We start from the raw sequence: 20,710 nt of genomic DNA, 5'->3' as shown, positions 1-20,710 counted from the left end.
AGCTGGGTCAACCCACTGAGCTGAAGGACAGCATCAGAGGTAACTGGTTAATGAAGTGCTGTAACAGTGAGCAGATGTGGCGTTCTGTTTAATCAAAGTAAGAAATAAAATAGGGAGTACATTTTTGGGTATCTTTACATTATTGTTTCTTAATGGAAGACAACAGTGAATTGCGATTGCTTAAATAAGCTGTCAGTCTGTCTAATTAACTCAGTAAGATTTGTTAAATACTTTTAAATAAATACTTTATTATCTAGAGCTATTGGGCATGTACAATCTGCCTTAGCATTGTGTTTTCCACAGGTATGCACTGTGAGAAATATAAGGTGGGATAGAATTTACTTTCTTAACCACTTCTCTTTCCTTTTACACTTCCTTTTTAAATGATGACATAGTTTTAGGCCATTAAAAGGCACTTCCCATGTCAAATAATCTGAGCTCTCTGCATTGTGACAGTGAATAGAAAGCAAGTCAAAGGCAACTTAAGCTTTTTTGGCTCTTATTTTACAGGTGATCAAATTTGAGACATTGTCCGTAAGAGGTAATTTACTTGAAACAGAAATAAGATAGAATGACATCAAAGAGAGGCAGTCCCAATGGACTCTCCAAGATTTGCAGATGTCAGGGAGGCTTTTTATTGCTTTGTCTGGCATTACTATAAGCTTCATCGATATGTCTCCTTAACAGCTCCATGAGTGATATGGCAGATCACCAGCAGGTTATTTGAGACAGCAGTAACCAGAAAAATTTTATTTATAAAACACTCCTGATGCCAATAAGTCCTTTTTTTCTTGCTTATGTTACAGATGACGAGAGTCAAAATAAATTACTGGCTTATTTCTGGTTAGGTATAGGTCAGGCTGAACTGGTAACTCAGTCTTAGAGGCTTTGTTTCTGATAAATTCTATCTTTGCAGGAGGACTCTTAGTATTTTGCATCTCTCTTTGCCACTGGGTGCAGCTTTGGGCATCATGTTAGTCATGGCCAGTTTTTACAAGTAAGGGGGAAAAGATGGTAAAAAGAGTAAAGAAAAAAGCACAATTTTTACATTAAGGGTTTTTTTTTTAGACATTTCACTAAGAAGAAAGAACTTGAGGGGCATGGCTGTATAGAAGAACAGCTAAAGGAACAAAAAAGATTATATTGATACTACAGTTCATTGCAAGTTACAAATGAGGTTTCACATGATAAAATGTAACATATTGATAATACTTTGCAATACAGCAGAGCCATCAGGGCGTTCAGGCAAAGTGTGTGTGTATACATGTCTGAAGGGGATTGGTCAACTTTTGTACAACTGAGATTACAAGGCAGTTGATGAGAAAATGCTAAAGTGTATCCATTTTATTGCCAGCAAAAAGTGAATTCCCAAAAGTGTATTGGAGATCAATGCCTGTTTTTATTACATGCTATTGTATAGCTTGGTAGTGCTGGGGCACCCTTCAAAAACTGCAGGCTGCGGACATGGTCTATTGCACCAGTAAATAGCGGATTCGGTGAGTGCTGCCTGTTCCAGACCTTCAGAGAGGAAGGTAAGAGGACAGCATCTGCTCTGATCATACGCTGCCTTTGTTCTGAACTAACCAGCATCTAAAAAAACTGCTTTGTTCCATGTCAAGGGCTTCCAGAGCCTCTCAAAAAACAAAGAAGGAAAAGCAGACTGAAGAGCAGTGTGTCCTCTCTTCTGGCCCATCTTGCAATGCCATCGAAAAGAGCTAGAAAGAACACAGTGTTGCTTCTTCCTCCTCGCTTTTGCCAGCTGCTGCCATCAGGCTCCCAAGGCCCGCTTCTCCTTAAGGCCCTAGTATGGAAACCCACGCTTCTGGCAATGGCTTCTTGGCCTTTCAAACGCTGCCTTGGGAGGAGGGTTTAAGCACTTCTTAGTTCTTGCTCTTTGTAATTGAAGAGATTCCTGGTGGGTATGTGAGCAGATCTGCATGAAATACAAAGCTTCAGAATCCCTTGTGTAACCTTCTCTTTAACTGGAGTTTATTATAATAAGAAGAAAATGACATTTTAGACTTCTTTTAAATTAATCTCCATTGTTCTCCATTGGTGGCCCTAGTAGCTTTGTGGAGGAAGCTCACACAGTAGGGAATTTTCCTTGCCATGCATAAACTCTGAAGGGAATTTGGAAGTAAAGATTTTCAGTTGTTGGCATTTCTGAGCCATCTTCTATTGAAATGGGTGTCTGTTTCAATGACAAGTAGCATAGCAGGTGTATAAGAGCTGTAAATCCCTGCTGTCAGGGAATCTCTGGTATGTTTCTAAAGGGAGTTGCAGTAAACATGGAAGGACAGATCTCTCCCAGAAAATCAGAAGTTGTTTGTTAAGCTGTTGTTGCTTAACAAACTGATCTCAGGCATGGGAAGTATTTCATGCTCACCTGAAATAGAGGGGTGGGAGCATGGGTGGGTCTTGAATGAATCTCAGTGCGTTCTTCTACTTTGATTTCCCTGCCCCTAAGTGCTTGGGATTTTCAAGGATGAGAACTGCTGTCTATACGTATTCTAAGGTGTTGCCAAGGGTGTCTTATCTCAGCAGTTCCTATTTTTGTTAACAGCAGGGTTCATTTTGTGCCAAGAAGGTCCAGAACAAGTGCTGGACACTATTTTTGGCCATCTGTACTAACATTCTAGCAGCACCATTTTTCCAAGTTATTCCAGTGATAATGTGACTGCCTGAGTAAAAGTCGCTCTGCAGCTGAACAGAGACCTTCTGTTTTCAGGACTGGCAGTTCCTCAGTTTTTATACATTTACACACTGCTCTCAGTTTCTATGCATTTACACGCTGAGCATATGCACCGACTAAGAGAGATCTTATTCCGATTGCAGTCAGGCACTGGTTAATGGTAATTACAGAGTAGATTTATTTCACCGTTTGCTAATAGTGCTGTGTTAGAGTATGCCTTATCTCTTTTTTAAGTAGCCATCTTCTTATATTTTAAACAAATTGTTTTTGATCATTCTTTGAATGTCTGAGAATTGTAGTTTTGAGCCCTCTTGAGCATGTTTCTGGCAGTATTACCTCATCTAAATCAGAAATAGTGCTGCTGCATAAGTGCCCTTAAATGCTGTGTCTGCTACATCTATATTATAATAATGGAAGCTTTGAAAAGAAACTGATTGACATTAATCCTAAATGAAATGTTTACTCTATGTTTAATACCTGGTGGGCAATTCAGTGCTCTGAATCTATATTAAAGAAGAAAAACGTTTAAGAAATATTATTCAGGCTCAAAATCAGGAACTCAAAAGTCAGAGCTGTACCATGGCGTGCATATATTATGAAATGGCATTGAATTGTATGATCAGATACTGGGTTTTGCCCTCACTGAATTAAAAAAAAATCAGCCTTTTTCAGAGGCTGATTAAGCGTGTTTTACAGTAGAAGTATATAAGACCGCTTCCCAAACCTGTTGTACCTGTGGGTTAGACAGTATATGAGGCCCCGAGGAGCTGGATCTCACATTCCTGCCTCTGCCATGGAGTCTTGTATCATGTTGAGCATCAGTGAAAAAGCATTTGCAGGTGAACAGTCCTTGCTCATCACCTAATTCACAGAAAGCTGCCTTAAAATCTTACGGTCTGATGCTGAGAGGTATTGATCTCATAAATGTTTCAGTGGCAGAGCTGGATGTTTTGTTCCATAATTTGGGCTCCCTAAACAGTGACTTTTCCTACATGTGGTCCAGTGTTTGTACCCTTAGGAGCTCTAAAAACAGCGTGTGCTCTGATCTTACTGGGGTGCCCAGACAGGACTAAAGTGAAATAGTCCACTTTCTGTGTTACATTTCAGGATTGAGTACTGCAGTCAGCCTTGGGCTGTGGCATGTCCTCAAGAGCCTGAGATCCAGTGGGCCATGAAACCTCTCTCAGAAAGATGAGATGTGGCACTGTGTTTTATGTAACACACTGTGCTCTGTAATTGGCTTTTTAAATGCATTTATAGAAACACTGAATTACTTGCAGGGGGAATAATATTGCCGTGGTGTTCAGGAGACAGGTTTATTTGGTGGTTTTTTCTGTCCTTTGCCTTAAGCAGAAGTCAAATACGAATGTAGGTGGGCCTATAGGTCTCCGCTATGGGGAGAAAAGAGAGATGGGGAGAGAGAAGACTAGGCAATACAATTGGCAGGAAATTCATCTGTAGTGGAAACAGACATGTTCCCCTCTCAGCACACAGCTGCTTTCTCACTGAGATGCTAGGGTTGGATTCATGAAGGCTGAGTCGGTCCCTTTAGCTGGGAGAGCTAAAGATCAGCACATTCTGAAGTCTAATCTTCATTATCATTAATCCAATCAACAGTCAGTTGCTTTAACAATTAGCTCTGTTACTATTCACTGAAGTCATTAAAACTGTCTTTGCCTCAGTTTAACACCCTCAGGTTCCTATTGCTAGTAGGCGACTGTCCTCATACACTAACATGGAGTGTGTTGTGGTAAATAACAATCCAGGACTGTGTAGCCACTCAACCTACTATTTCTGTCAGTAATGATTCAGGGGAGAAGTGCCTTTAGGTACTGTCCTAAATAGTCCTCTAAATCCTGAAAATCAGTGAGAAACAAAAGGAACTTAATTATAATTTTTACTGACAGCTCTGCCTACTACTTAGACTGCAAAGTATTTCCATTAAATTAGTTTGGATTGTTTGTGGAGGAAAGATACTGAAATTGCTCTGTTTTTCTTTATTTTTTTATTTTTTATTTTTTAATATATATATATATTCTGTGCAAAACTTGTCAAATACTTACTTTATGCTGAGCTTTTCCATTCTATGCATCCATTTGAGTTTAAACTGCTTAGGAATACCTAAGATGGGCTGAGAAAGCAGAGTAAGAGACAGAGAAAAGGTAGCTTCCTTTGCCTGTGCTGTAATGTTCTGAATAGCAAGTTTTGCTGTGAAGAGATCTTTTGTCTCTCTAGCTTGTCTGGCATTTTTCTGGATCCCTGTTGGTAGGAACCCCTGTCCTTTCCTCAGTCCTTTAATAGTCCCTTTTCCACATCAAACGAAGCACTCAGTGTTAGAAAGTGCTGAAATTCATGTTCCTTGTGCATCCTGTGACATTTTCTCTTCCGCTGATTTTTTTTTTTTTTCCTGTTTTCCACATTGTGAAAGATGAGCTGCATGCATATAATGGCCTTTTTGTCTGATATACTGCAGAAGAACTAAAAACTTGTGAGAGTTGGGGAAATACAACAAGAAAATGGCTGCAGCAGTCACAGGAATGCGATCTGATGACCCTTCAAGCCAGCTATGTTTCTGTGTTGTTTCAGTACTTCTCCAAGGCTGTCATGAACTGTTTTTCCTAGTCAGCTGAGATGCCCAGTTCTAGAGCCTGGAAGATAATGGGTAAAAATACTTCATGCCTATTGCTGAAACAAGATTCAAAGGAGCAAGTTTCAGTATCTAAAGGGGAGCTACAGGAACAAGGGGGCAGACTCTTTAGCAGGGTCTGTGGCAATAGAACAAGAGAAAATAGCTTCAGGCTCAGGGAGGGTAGATTTAGGTTGGGTATAATGAAAAAATCTTTTACATTGAGGGTGGTGAGGAACAGGTTACTCAGTGACGAGGTTGAAGCCCCATCCCTTGAGACTTTAAAGGTGAGGCTGGGTAAGGCCCTGGGCAACCCAGTCTAGCTGAGGTGTCCCTGTTCAATGCAGGTGAGTTGGACTAGAGGGCCCTCAGAGGTCCCATCCAACTCTAAGTATTCTATGATTTTATGTGTCTATGATTTCTTAGGTCTCTCAAACCAAGTAGTGCTCCAATCAGCAGATACTGCTGAAATTCTGCTGTCCGTGCCTCCATGTAGTGGTAATAATGCTACTTCTAGAAGAAGGTCATAGCAGATTTTGAAATAAATTACCTTAATGTTTTGTGCTTGCAGTCAAGAATAAAGAGTTGGGTGAGATGAACGCTGGAGGAATAAAAATGAGCTGAATGATCACAGTATAAAGTACAGTGTTGTGCACCTAGCATCCTTTGTAAACATCTCCTGTAAACATGGAGCTCATCAACTGGAAACTGCAAAGGAGGAAGAAAGGTCTGGGAGCGTTGCTAGAGCTTGTGGTAATTGAAGCAGCTCTTCCATGATCTTAAAAGGTCTCAGTAGCTATTGAAGAAGAACTAATGCCATTGGGATTTTGAGATATCTCATCTGGAGAGTTACATACACTTCAGGTTTTTCTGTACAGCAGAAGGATGAGAGCAAACTGGACTAAGTGTGTTATGAGACAGATAGCATGGCCAAGGGGATGGGTGGCCAGTTTTATTAGGGGGAGATAAATGCATGGCTTGTTTAGACTGGCAAAATAAAAGTGGAGGGAATTAGTAGGACAGCAGTTTGTAAATATATCTGAAGGATTAACGAGATGGAAGCTAGCTGAGGTGAGGTGCATGTTTTGGCACAACAGTATATAGGTTTGAAATGAATGAGAGTAAATTGAGGTTGTAAGTATCAGAATAATGTAGATCTGAGGCAGCATTTTAAAGGGCAGAGTGGAAGAAAGACCCCTTTGGTTGGATATGAGCTTGATCCTTGTAAGTACTGGAACAGACTGCCTATGGAGGCTGTGGGTGCCTTAACTGTGGAGGTGTTCCTGGGACCCTGCCTGTAGCAGGGGGTTGGAACTGGATGGGTTTTAAGGTCCCTTCCAACCCAAACAATTCAGTGTTTCTATAGAAGGCCTTGGGCAGATTCTTTTCAGTTAAATGTGTAAATGTGTGATGAGCCAAACTAAGATAATGGAAGCAGTATTAACTCTGATGTCTCCTATCTCTGCTAGCTCCTCTTGCACCATCACTGTGTTTTTGCATCCAGTAGAGTTACAGCAGATGTAGCACGCATGCTTGGGCACTGTGCGTGTAATGCATGGGGAAGACTGACCTTTTCCTTCTCTCGAATGAAATAAAGTCATTGGGAATTGTGTGTAAATATGCTGGCCCTATACTTCAGAGCTTGAGCTGCTTTAATCACAGCATGCCTCAGGGAGCCAGATGACCAGTGTATCTGTCCTTGAGAGCATGGGACCAGATGAGATCTTTCACATGGCTGGTTTTTAACATGCTTTTGTGTGTGCCTGAACAGGATATATGCGCTCTCTGTTGGTATTTCCAAGATGCAGGAAAGCTCCAGGTTATCTATTTGCCCTGCCTTATGCCGTGTCTTTGAATGGAAAGCCATCAGTTGTGGCTATACTGAAGGAAGAAATATGTCATCAGAGTGGGAACGTTGCCATTCTCAATCCTTGGATGGCCTTCACTTCACGTTTGTCATATGCAGTACATGTTCATAAGGAGCATGTGTCACTGCTGATGTGATGTGCCGTGTCATAAAAGCTCTGCTGACATTTTGTGACCTCTTAATGTCTAACAGAAGAGGTTTGCAACATATAAATGCCATCTGCCATGGCAAACTAACTTCTCAGTTCTCTAATCACATACGCCTCTTCTGAAATGCTCCATCACCACAAAAAAAAATCAGCATATTAATGGAGGAAGCCTGTCATTTCTCTCATTCTCAAGATTCTTTATGTAATCTATTAATTTTATTTTCTTCTCATGACAAACCCTGAAGGGTGGAAGTTGCAGAAAAGCCACGATAGCTTCAGGAGTTCCGTTTCATTAGATCTCTATTGTCTGATTCTTTGGTGCTGTGAATTGGAACCATTCTCCCTATGACTTTAATCTCTTGCATATACTCATGGGATTCACAGATGGACGTGTTGTTTTCACAGCACGAGCTGTCTCAGGAACACGCAACAGGACTTTGTGGCTGAAGTTAGGGAGTAGGTTGTAAAAAGCAGAGAGTTTTCCTCGTCTTTGTTCACTTAGACCATTACGGCAACTGAGATGTGCTCATTATTTTAAACTGATTTCACTTGTGCCAGTTTGTCACGCTGATAGCCTCAGGTGTGGGATAAGCAGACCAAAGTTTGGCTTCAAGTTTTGCTGGGCTGACATCTTGTATAGTTGTTCTGATTAGTTGTGATTCTGACAGATTTGCACACTTGTCTCATTATGTCACGCTCCAGTACCATGGGCCAGTCCCCTCCTTCCAACTGTGTTTGTACTTACCATCCGTGATATAGCAGGCTCCAGTACTGATCCTAACACTGACTGTTGGACGTAAACACAAAGATGATCAGAGGGCTGCAGCAACTCTCCTATGAAGAAAAGCTGAGAGTGTTGGGCTTGTTTAGCTTGGAGAAGTAAAATCTATGGAGACCTCATTGTGGACTTCCAGTACTTGAAGGGAGAGAGCCAACTTTTCCTTTGAATCTGATATTGACAGGACAATGGCTTTAAACTAAGAGAAGGTAGATTTAAGTTAAACATTAGGAAGAAATTCTTTACTCAGAGGGTAGTGAAGCACTAGCCACAGGCTGCCTATAGAAGCTGTGGGTGCCCCATCTCTGGAGCTGTTCGGGGCCAGGTTGGATGGGGTTCTGGGCAGCCTGGTCTGGTGGGTGACAGCCCTGCCTATTGTAGCAAGGTTGGAATTGGATGGGCTTTAAGACCCTCTTCCAGCTTAAGCCATTCTATGATTTTATGGTTTCCCTTATACAACTTATCCTCAGGCTCCCTGTTAGTGAAAAAGAGATCTTCTTCATTCTCTTCACTGGGAAATGATCCTGTATATTTTTAGGTGCCACACGAAAAGATTAAGTAAAAAATCACACAAGAAATCCAAAACTCTCAGAGCATGCTGATGTATGTTAGTAAGTTTTGGGGAGGCAGCAGGATTTGCTCTTGTACAGCGTTTCAAGGCTAAGTCATTGTGCTGCACTGCTGCCCTCATAGCGAGCCATATGGCAGGGTCCTACTGTGCAAGTACTTCCCTAAGGTTCCTGCTCACAGATGGAGCAACGGAACCAAAAGGCCTGCTGTGCAGGAGTTCAGTCAGGTTTTGTAACTGCATTGCCAGGCAACCATTTCAGTCGCCTTTCTGTTTGACCTGTTTTTCTAGCTCCCGGTGAGCTCTGTGAAACAAGCTTATTTGTAGTTGATTTCATGCAATTGTTAGTTTACCATTTTTAATGTCAAGAAATTAAGGTGAAGGAAATACTTTTGCAGCTCTGCCGTAATGACTAGTCTGCTTGCCATGGCCCTACAGCAGGAGGAGAAGCCAACCTTTATCATGAATTTCACTGTGAGGATGGTTGTACTAATAGTTACTGCAGAGCAGTTTGGGCAGCATCAAGCTACACACCACTTCATTGTGAAACTGAATTGCTCTGGGAGATAGCAATTCCAGCACCTGGAACGGATGATATTTGAGCTCCTAGCAGTACAATGTGAAGCTTTCTATTGCAGCTTAGTTGTAGATAACATTTAAAATGTCTAGCAAGAAAGAGTGTGTGGGATTGGGGAGTGTCTCAATAGTGGTACTGTAACACATCCAGGCATTTCAGAGCAAGAAACTGTACCCCAAGCTGGGTGTCACTGGGTGACATCAGAGTGCTGGCTTTGTTTTCTGCTTAAATAATAACCAGGTACATTCTGTGTGGAAAGGGATTGTCAGAGTGAGAAGAGCTATTTAGCATCAAGCAAGGTAAACAGTGAGGTATTGCTGTTGGAAATGCTGCATGAAGAGCTGGTCTTGTTGCTTTTCTTCTGATACTTAGCAACTTTTTTTTGTTTTAGGAACTTTCCGCTGTACTTTCTGTGAGACCGAAGTGGAAGAGGATGAGTCGGTGATGCCAAAAAAGGATGCAAGGACACTCGTGGCAAGATTTAATGAGCAAATCGAGCCCATCTATAAGCTGCTTCGTGAGACAGAAGATGTCAACTTAGCCTATGAAGTCCTCGAACCAGAGCCCACTGAGATTCCTGCCTTGAAGCAGAGGTGGGAATGGCCCCTGTTTTCTTTGACCATAGTGCTTTTTTTGTAGTACATTCATCTGCTCTGGGAGGCTTTCCCAAGCCTTGTCAATTAAGGACTCACTTATTCAGCACCAACAGTGCAAGCCACTGACAGATTCCCTGAGGAATATATGGCTTGTAAGGAGATAACTTGCTTACCCACAACCACTTTTTTTTTTTTTTTTTTTTTTTAACTAATCAAGGCAGATTACAATTCTTCAAATAGCCTTCTGGGTGCACTTTTCTGTGGGGCTGGGTACATGCATCACCTACAGCTAGGATGTATTCCAAGCCTTTGCCCCAGCATTTAGGAAATGCAAGCTGTGGTCATTTTGTAAAGCTCTACAGGTGCTAACTACTTTGTGTTTCAAATCTATCTGTGACAAAACTAGGTTGAAGATATCATTTGTAATAAGGGTATTTTTTTCCACATTTCCTTCTGCTTGTTACTCTTTTTGGGGGTTAACCATGTCAGCAATGACCGTGACCAGGGGCTGGACTCGATGATCTCTAAGGTCCCTTCCAACCCGCACGAAACTATGAAACTATGACCAGTCAGAAAATCAGGAAGTCAGGAGGGAGAATGGCTGTTTATGAGAGTGAATAGTGATAGGACAAGGAGGAATGGTTTTAATCTTAGACAGGGGAGGTTTAGGTTAGATGTTAGGGGGAAGTTTTTCACTCAGAGGGTGGTGACGCACTGGAACAGGTTGCCCAAGGAGGCTGTGGATGCCCCATCCCTGGAGGCATTCAAGGCCAGGCTGGATGTGGCTCTGGGCAGCCTGGTCTGCTGGTTGGTGCCCCTGCACACAGCAGGGGGATTGAAACGAGATGGTCACTGTGGTCCTTTTCAACTCAGGCCATTCTATGATTCTGTGATCCTTCGATCTTTAAACCTTCCTGCCTTTGGGAAATGACATTTTCTTTCAGAACTTTTGTAGTTGAACAAAAATCGGTGATGTTTAAATAATGCAGAAAGATGTGGGGAGCTGTCAGTTTTGTCAGCTATAGCGAAATGTGATGTACTTCTCTCTGTTTAAAAAAATAATTAAACACCCAAGAAAAAAAATCTGTACCACAGGGGGAAGCATTCCCACAGTGCCAGGATGCTTGACTTTAGTTAATGGGAGAACAAGCAAGAAACACTTTTCTTTACTTTCAAGCTAACCTTGAGAGAGAATGTTCATCATATATTAATGCTAGACAGTTTCTAATTAGTATAATAAAAATTACTTGTCTATTCATAGTCTTTTTCTAGCCAAGGATGTAGCTAATTTTGCTCATCGTTCTGGTAGAAAAACAGAAGCAGTATATGGAGGGGAGAAGATTTTTCCAAGGTCACTCAATATGTCTGTGTTGATACGGGGAGTCTTTGAAGCCTTTGTTCCCAAGCTGAATCACTAAATTTTGCTTTAAAAGCTACGTTCTGTAGTTTGTGTACTAAAACGGGGATAACCCCACCAAAAAAAGGGTCAGTTCTCAGTCTTCCCCATGGCTACCTGGTCTCAGTGCACAGAAAGTCAGCACAGCAGAAGCTTGGTACAGTCCCATGATTAAATAGGATCACCCACTTGCTTGACTCTTAAATACTTAAAAAACACTGTAAATGATTAATTACTCCAAGCAAGGAATGACAAAATAAATAAGCATTTTTAAATCCTTTCTTGAGCACAACTTACTTCAGCACATATGATGATTTAATTATTTATTAACTCTTATTAATTCAAGGCAGATAATTGCATGAAAGTACTGCTCTGAGGTTGGTTTTTTTTTAAGTGCCAAATCCTGGGTTATTTAATATGGCCATTTTATAGGGTCTTGAGTTTTTGAAATCATTGACAGAGTTGACTTTTGATGATTCTGAAACAGACAGAAGAGGTCACAAAGTGCTCACATCTCTCTGCACAGACACAGACAACTTGTGGGTGCTGAAGCTCTAACCAGCTACACCAACTGCATGCAATTGTCATTCACCTGCCATGGAAACTGGTCGTACCTCCATCTGTACTTTCCTAAGAGTCATTAATTTGCTTAATCTTGGCAGAGTGTGAGTTAGCCACATAGTTTTCAAAATATACGTGCTTTATCTGAGCCATTCTGCATGATTTCCTGTAACAGATGGATTTTAATATCCCCTTCGTTTTCTTATGTCAGAATAGCATGGTGTTAGATAGCATTAATCTTCACAGAATTCATTTTTTTGTGGTCATGCTATCAAGTACCACAGGTTGTTTCCTTTGAAGCTGAATCTGTTAAGAACAGCTAAATGAAAGAGTGCTTTGTTTCAAATACAGCACAAAGAGAGTTATCCTTGTTTTGCAAGACCTTTAATTAGTAGCCTGGACAGGCTTGAGATGAAAATTTCAACTTGTTTTCCCATTGCACACTGTGGTTTCTGTGGGCCATACTTCAGCTATGTTAAGAATTATTTATGTCATACTTGTAGCTTAACCACTCATGGAGCAACCTCCATCATGGTTAAACAACCCATGGGTGACAGAGCAAATGTAGAGCTGGGCCACTGAGCTTCTGCTGTCTGAGCAGTTCCTGGCTCCGGGGTGGCTGTGCAATGTCTGGAACCAGGTGAAGAAGTGCATCTTGGATCTAACAGAGGAAGTATTGTAAGAGTGCACTGCCTTCATCTGCCCTGTGCTGACTGTAAGGCAGCTTGCACACCTAGCCTTTTTCAGGTGCCTGATCTAGGGTGTTTAATCCCATCTCTTGGATGGGTGTGCTGAACAGTAAGATCTCTTCTTGCAGTAAGGAATATTCTGCTGGTCACATAGCCTTGAGGCTGCCCACTCCTTCTAGCGGTACGGTTGGAGATGCAGTTGCATAAATGATGCGGTGAGTTGGGATACGCTCACAAAGTTCACTGAGGTCTGAGAGTCGACAAAATGTCTTCATTATTCCAGGTGAATGTGACACATTGCAGTAGCTGGTTTGAAGTAATTCATGTTGTAGGTGTTTCTTACAGCTCTTACCTTCATTTTGAAATGTTCCTGACGTTACAGAATAAGTATTTTGCGGCTAAATGATACTGCGTGGGCAAGAAGTCCATTTCGAATCTACTTCTGGGCACCTCTGTGTGAAAGTATTATTAGGCGGCTCTTGGCACTGGAGAGTATTTAGCTGTCACACTGCAGCCTGGAGAGGGAGAGGCTGGGGGAGAGTTGCATTGTGCATCTTGTGAGGAAAGTGGATTACATAAAATTGTCAGGGAAACGCTGGTTACGGATTTCTATTGTGTGGGAAGCAGAGCGGTGCTTTTCACAGAACACATGCCTGTCTTGGAAAACTGAAAGGTGCCAACACTTGAAATAACACACTGGGAAGAAGGTCTCTCTGTGTGGTTCCTTAGGTTATATAAGCTGTGCATGTGCACGAGTCTTTTCCTTCAGCCCAGAAATTCAAGGTTGCTGTGAAGCTTTCCTAGCGGGGCTGCCTGTGGGAGAGGAGCACTTAGCGTGTGGACACATGCTAACACAAACATTGGGAAGTATTTTGCTGTTGGATCACAGCGAATGCACTATTAAGAGGCTGTGAACAGTCCTCAGTCCTAACCGATGCTCAGCACGCTGATATTTTATATCTGGGGAAGAAAGATGATCACCTGCCTGTGTTTCCCCCTTGTTTACACTTAAAAAATGTGCAGAACTAGCTTGTCAAGCAGTGGTTAAATCCTCACTGATTTAAAAAGATGAGTATTACTCAGGTCTCCAACTGCAACCTTATTTTAAGCTTCTCCGTTGGAGGAAAGGTTGCCGGGTAGATAGCAGCAAATGAACCATGCTCGCTCACAACTTGTGTCAGCTCAGCTGATAGCAGCTGGCAGCAGAGCAGGAACACTGTTAGCATCCATCATTGATTTCCTCTGGACAAAAAGGAGAAACCCATGCAGGTCTGGTAACCGTGAAAAGCCTTAGCAGCCTTTGCCATTGGCAGTCGGATGGCTGCAATTCTATGGCATCTAACAGGGGTTGTGGATGGGCTCAATGTGCAGAGAATCTATTGTTTATCTGTGAAAATGAAATACAATTCAGAAGTAGAGGAATAGTCACCACTGATTTCCCCCACCTGGAGAGCAGAGAGCTTCCATTCTTCTGCATCTGTAGCCAGAGAGTATTTTCGGCTCATTCCCATCAGTATGCAGAAAATACTCCACCTGATGTCCTCTTTCCATCACATTCAAGCAGGACTGTTTCCTTTCTTCATCAGTCCCCTGAGCTAGAAGGGAGCCTGAAGGAAAATGTGCCGGCAGCAGCTCCTCTCAGAACACAAAGCAGTGCTAGACTGTGCCTGTCCTACCCTCACATTCTGTTATCACCTTTCCCCTCCAGCTTTTTTTTTTTTGCTGTGAAGACAGTTCTTTCTTATCTCTTCCTACTCTCCAGCACCATGCGAAGCCCATTGCCCAACCCATGTCCCTGGTTTGAAGCTGTCCTCTCATCTTTCTCTGCCTGGATTTCCCACTCCTCCCAGGGCAGTCCATGGACAGTGCAGATATGCTGCATAATGAGGGGAGATGAGCACTGTCACTCACCATTCAAGCAAGGGTTAGATTGGTATTTTTTACGATGAGTTAACCCCTTCAGGAGCCCTGAGGTTAGTGTCTCACAGATGGAGCATGAAGGGTCTTTGCTGCTATCACCTGACTTGCTTCAAATCTAGTCATGGATTTTATGCAGTATAAAGTTGCTGTGTAAAAGCATAAAAAGTGACCAGATGCCAAACAGTAGATTACTGTGGGACCAAGTTTTGCTGCTGTGACTTTTGTTTCAAGGTATTCTGGAATTGTACATTTGTTTTTATATTAAGTACATCAGCATCCTTAATATTACTTATTCTCTTCAGCACCTGCTTTAGAAGTTGCTGTGGCTTTGTGTAGGGCTTCCCATTAAAGACCACAAGTTGCCCATATCAGCAAACTGCTTTAGAAATTCCTGGACCACGCGTTAGAAATGAAAATTCTTGGTGCAGATAGTCTAGTTTAAGTGTTGCAATGCTGACCAATGGGGTTTGTTCTGAGTGCTCTGTTTTTTTGTCTCTTTGATTTTTCTGTAGCAAAGAACGTACAGCTGGGACTGGTTCAGGGACAGCTGGGGTTACGGGCGGACATCACAGAGAAGCCTGGACTACGAAAGGACCATCCTATGAGGACTTGTATACCCAGAATGTTGTCATCAGCATGGAAGATCAGGAGGATGTTAACAGATCTGCAAGTGAAGGAAAGCCAGCCCGAGAGAGGCCAATTTGGCTACGGGAGAGCACAGTGCAGGGGGCTTACGATCCTGATGAAATCAAGGATGGTAAGAAAATTCACAGAGCAGAAGTGCTGCTCTGCTTATGTGATGCCAGAAATATATTACTCCATGTGTACAGCTGCTGGTCCCAGCTCTTCAGATGTTGTCAGCTCCCTTCTCCTGTGCAAAGCACCTGTGGTGTAGGTAGATGTAAAAAATCCCAGTCGATTAGATGCATAGAATTGTTTGTGCTTCTGAAATGTTAATTATCTGTTACCTCTTCCTATACCTTTATTAATGGATGTTCTCATACCTTGAGAGTTTATAGCTTTTGGATGAAGGTCTTTCAGTTTCATCTAGAAAGCTGGCCCCCAATGGGACACTACTGGAAACTAGCATTTATTAACATTTGGTGACTTTGAAGCCTATCAAACCCCCCAGCAGTGTTTTGGTGCTCCCCTCATACAAAATATTTTATATGAAGAGTGTATCAGAAATAAGCACAGCAGGGAAGCCTGTCACAGGTGAGTCCTTGCTTTTTGTTGGTTTCTCATCGTCTTTGCTTTTCTTTTCATTCATATTGAGGACACGTTGGCTGACTATAGCTAAGATCTTGTAGGCATTAGTAGAAACTTTCTGGATTGCTAAGTTTGCTATTGAAACTTACACACTAAAAATAGGAAAGAGAGACCTTTTGTCATTTGTGTGAGTGTAAATCAATAGATGCAGTCTTCCAAGTCACTTAGGGATTATAGAATAATCCCTGTTGGTGCCCTAGGAACAGAAGATGGCAAAAGGGAATTGTGTATAAGCATGAGATCCCGAAATAGCTCCTTCCCTAGCACCCAAAGAGGAGAGGAATGCTATATGTAGAAGGAGATGTGAACAAATGGTCAGAAAATACCTGCTGATGTTGTTTGCATGCAACGCCTTCAGTACAAATGGATCTATAACATTATCCCAATAGATCAAACAAGGTGGTAATTAAATGAACCTCCTGTTGCAGCCTACCAGGTGATGTTACACAAGGAGACATAAGAGTTCCCATCATGTTTTTCTACTAGACTTTCAGTTCACCTCTATTTTTAAACGGGTTCCTTGAGACAACTTTTGATGTACACAGCATAAATGTTTCTCAGATGACACTGAAGAACATGGAGGGAGAGTGTATCTCCTACAGTGCAATGGCATCACTGCTTCACCTCATTGCTGGAGATCAAAGAGGGAGCTTGTGGAAATAGCCTGGAATTGCTGTTGGAACACATTCCTATGACTCTTGCATGTCATAAATAGGAAGGAATAAAATTTGGGGCTGCTAAATGAAAACATTGACTGCTTGGATCTGGCAGGAACAGTTCTCACAAAAGTCTTTTGTGCTGTAGAATCACAGACAGGCAGGCAAATATAAGGCTGCCAACCTAATGCCTTTCCTTTTCCTTTCTTTGAAGAATTTTCTCAGTATATTAGTAATAGTTGTGGCCATCACCTGTTACTAAAGCTTCATTTACAATAGAACACAGTTCCCATGAAGTTAGAGGTGGGTCTTTTGACCTTTATTTTACCACAGGAAAGGGGTGGCCACAAACTCCCCTTGCTTTCAGTGCAAAATGCAGAACTTTCTTCCTTAGTTTACCTGTTTCTCGGCATTTTTTCATCTCAACAAGTGCATTTTTGATCTCTTGAGGGAAAGGCTTGGGTGCCAGCTGCTTGGATGTGGGGCTCACATCCCAGGTCTTGGAAAAGAAGGCAAGCGGTGTTAATTTATGAAAGCAGAAGGCCATCACATCGGCTCCAGCAATTGTTTGCACACAGCTTCTCTTGGTGCAAGAGAGAAAGTTTGCCTTGGGGAGTCTGTCCTACTTTTTGGACCTTTTTGGTACATAAGGTTTTCTGTATCTCTTTTTTTCCTTCCTAGTGCCTGTAGGTTTACTGATATTAAGAAGACTCACAGTACTCAGCAAACATAAGATGTTTTCTTCAAGAAAGCCACTTCTTGAGCAAGAATTTTAGCTTTTGAATCTGTGAACTGCAGACACCCTGCCTGCCCAAACCTCGTCAGACCTCTCTCAGCTATTGTGCAGCTAACCTTACTGAAACAGGGACACAGGTCTTGCATCTGCCAGATGGGAAACCGCAGTCCCTTTCAGATAGAAGATGCAGGTAGAGAGCCAGACAGACCGGCCTCACTGTTCTGGCTCGGCTGCAGGTTGGCATGTGGAAAGGCAGCTCTTTTAACACAGCCTTGCACGCTGTGCTGCACAGTGTGGCTTCAGGCTGTGAGCTTCATCAGCTTTGCAGGATAAATCCCACGCACTCTCACCATGATCCTCTAATGAACTTTTCCCCTTCCTGCCTGATAAGTGCAATCCCGAGCTTACCAGACTGTTTTATGCAGTCTGTAAACAGTGCTGTTTTATAACACATGATTTCCTTATACTCCCTGCTTGGATCCATCTTAATCCTTATAGATGAAGAGCTCAGCAGGGTAGGGCCAGGCTTGGGCTCTGTGTTTGTAGCCTGTGCTGGAAGCTCCCCATGATCATAGAACCATAGAATCATATAATGACTTGGATCTGAAGGGACCTTAAAGGTCATCTAGTTCAAGCTCCCCTGTCATGGAAAGAGTTGCCACCCACCACAGCCACCAGTTTGGTCAGGCACAGCATGACCTTGGTGTAGCTTTGCTGGCTTTTTTGGATCACCTCATCTTCCATCTGCCTTAACATAGCTTCCAAGAGTATCTGTTCCATGATCAGACACAGAGGTGAGGCTCACCGGCCTGCAATTCCCCCAGTGTTCCTTTCTCTCTCTTAAAAATGGGAGCGATGTTTTCCTTTTTCCAGTTACCAGGGACTTCTGATAGCTATAGCTTTTAAAATATGACAGAGATTGGCTTGGCAACCACATCAGCCAGCTCCTTCAGGACCCTGCAGTGCATGTTGTCTAGCCTTGTATATATACTTGTATAGATTCCATAGAGAATCCATAGATTCTATAGAGTCTATATACTTGTATAGATTCAGTCTCATAGGTGGTCTTGAACTTGCACTGCTCTTACAGTGGGTTGCATTTTGCTCCTCCGGCCCCCATCTAGAGGTTCAGGGATGTATAAGTTATGGGAAGCCTGACTGGCAGTGAAGACTGAGATAGAGAACTCGCTGAGTGCCTCAGCCTTCTCCATGTCTGTTGAAGTCTGTTCTCATTTATCCAGTAGTTCCTTAAACAGACAGAAGTTGGAAGATGGAAGGGACCTCAAAGATCATCTAGTGCTCCAGTTAAGAGAAAACTTCATTCTCTCCATCTCTTAAGGGCACCCAAAAGGGTTGTGACACAGCTGAGGATGCACAGCAGCAGAAGGGAATTTAAGATTCAGGGCACCTTCAGTTCCAGCACCCTATTCTCCCTGGGGAAACTCTCATTCCTTTGCAATCTCTTTGCAGGAGGGCGGGACCTGGATGCCTTCCAGGAGCGTGAGGAGGGCCGGGCAGCTCTGGATGATAATGAAGAGGTGATGCGTGCCCTGCTGATCCATGAGAAGAAGACACCCTCCGCTTCTACAGTCGCCACTGGAGGTGCTGCTCCTCTCTCCGGTGCCAATGCCAGTGACTCCGAGAGTGAGACCAGCGAGTCAGAGGAAGAAACTCCTCCCCGTCCTCCTGCTGCAGCCACCATGGCGTACGGGCTGGAAGAGGAGGATGAGGAGGAAGAATTTGAGGTGGTGGCAGAGGACCCCACCGTCACGGTGGCTGGGCGTCCACACACTTACAGCCAAGTGAGCCAGCGCCCTGAGCTGGTGGCCCAGATGACTCCGGAGGAAAAAGAGGTTTATATAGCCATGGGACGACGCATGTTTGAGGATATGTTTGACTAACTGCTTCCTGCCACAACATTTTTTAAACAGTTTTTTTTAATCCAGAGACTTCCTAGTAAAACAGAAGACTGAATCTTTCCTCACCTGTGCACAGGGACACTGGGGCTTGGAGCTGCTGATCTCAGGCATCTTGCCCACCAGAGAGGGGGAGCAGGAAGGCTCTGTGTGCCAAAACAGGTAGGGGAGGATAAGTGAGGATGCTTGCGAGCTAAAAATCTACTTCAGGGTGCCCAGCACTGGTTTAACCCTCTCCACGGCTGAGCAGCTGTCTCCCCCCAATTGCTCGGGTCTATTTTTGTTGCAGGTCCTAGTGAGCTCCATGTCTCTGCCCTCAGAGAACACAAGTGCTCCATGGTGTGGTCAGAGTGTTCTGCAGAAGGTGTGCATAGCTCAGAGGAGAGGGAAGTAGTGCTCTGCTTGGGCAGTACTTGTGGCTGATCTCCTGCCAGCAGCCGCTGGCCATGGTGCAGTCACAGCTGAACGGCCCCTGTTCTGGGCAGCAACACGTTCCTTTCTTTGCTCCCCCTCTCTCCTTAGTCACCTCAGCACCTCAAGGTCAAGAGTAACTCAGAACACAGAGTGAAAGTCTTGGCAAGCACACAGCCACTCTGTCGGTGTAACAAAAGCCTTTCATGGATCTGAGCCGTCAGGGAGCTCTGACTTACCAGTGCTGCCTGGCACTTTTGCCGAGCTCTGTCCAGCCTCCAGGGCAGCGATGGCCCGCTGTGTGCAGGGCTGCTGTCAGGCACTACCAGAGAAACAGCATCGCTAGTTTGTATTTTCATTCACACCCAGGTTGCATCAATTTAAGTGAAATCATGCGATTTTGAATTCTGCTCTGGCATGCTCTTTTCTCATAGAAAACCACATACCAGTGCCTACAGAGCAATACCGTATTTGTAATGTTTTCTCTACCAGCCGAAAGTGACGTTTTTCTTTTAAATTGTAGTGTTTTCTTATCCAGCAAGCAAAGTGATAAAAGAATTTGGTGTTTCAGAGGGTAGGGGCAGCATTGCGTGCTGCTCGGTTTACATGGGCAGTCTGACTTTGCTGTTCACTGAGGCTGTAAATCTGTTTTACACTAATTCTGCTTTTTAGGTTCTGCTAACCCTGTAATGCCGCCTCTATGGTTTGATTTTCAGCTTCTTGATATTTTGAACTCCTTTTTATAAAGTGTTTTAAGTTTGCTTTTAAGTCATTTTAAAGTGGAATAAATACATGGAAACTTCTCCCCTTTATTGTCTTCCAATTTGTCATGTTTAAGAGGGTGGATAGTGACAGGACAAGGGGGAATGGTTTTAAACTGAGACAGGGGAGGTTTAGGTTAGATATGAGGAGGAAGTTTTCCACTCAGAGGGTGGTGACACACTGGAACAGGTTGCACAAGGAGGCTGTGGATGCCCCATCCCTGGAGGCATTCAAGACCAGGCTGAATGTGGCTCTGGGCAGCCTGGTCTGGTGGTTGGTGACCCTGCACACAGCAGGGGGGTTGGAAGTGGATGATCTTTGCAGCCCTTTTCAACCCAGTCCATTCTGTGATTCTACGTGTCTAGTTGGAAGTCTTTGCTTATCATTTTGATTTACTTGATTCAAGAAAACAACCCATTTGAGGCCCTCCTTTGGGACTGTTTTAAATCCCACACTATAGCTCTGCTCTGCTCCATGAATGCTTCCTGCTATCTTCTGCACTCCCAAGGATGCTTGATTAGAGTGGGTCCTTTTGATCAGCG

The 20,710-nt window shown here is 43.2% G+C and overlaps 1 protein-coding gene across 2 annotated transcripts in view; it reads left to right on the top strand.

Moving 5' to 3' along the window:
* GTF2E1 (general transcription factor IIE subunit 1) overlaps positions 1-20,209 on the top strand; it is a 45,699-nt gene extending 25,490 nt beyond the window's left edge. For both annotated transcript variants that reach the window (XM_015874643.1, XM_015874652.2), the window contains exons 3-5: positions 9,648-9,849; positions 14,931-15,175; positions 18,550-20,209. In XM_015874643.1, coding sequence (XP_015730129.1) covers positions 9,648-9,849; positions 14,931-15,175; positions 18,550-18,980 — 878 coding nt within the window. In that variant the 3' untranslated portion in view covers positions 18,981-20,209. The remainder of the gene's footprint in view (positions 1-9,647; positions 9,850-14,930; positions 15,176-18,549) is intronic.
* Positions 20,210-20,710: the final 501 nt, after the last annotated feature.

The sequence above is a fragment of the Coturnix japonica genome, chromosome 1 (assembly GCF_001577835.2).
Source record: "Coturnix japonica isolate 7356 chromosome 1, Coturnix japonica 2.1, whole genome shotgun sequence".
Lineage (NCBI taxonomy): Eukaryota > Metazoa > Chordata > Aves > Galliformes > Phasianidae > Coturnix > Coturnix japonica.
This window is presented reverse-complemented; position numbering and strand designations above follow the sequence as displayed.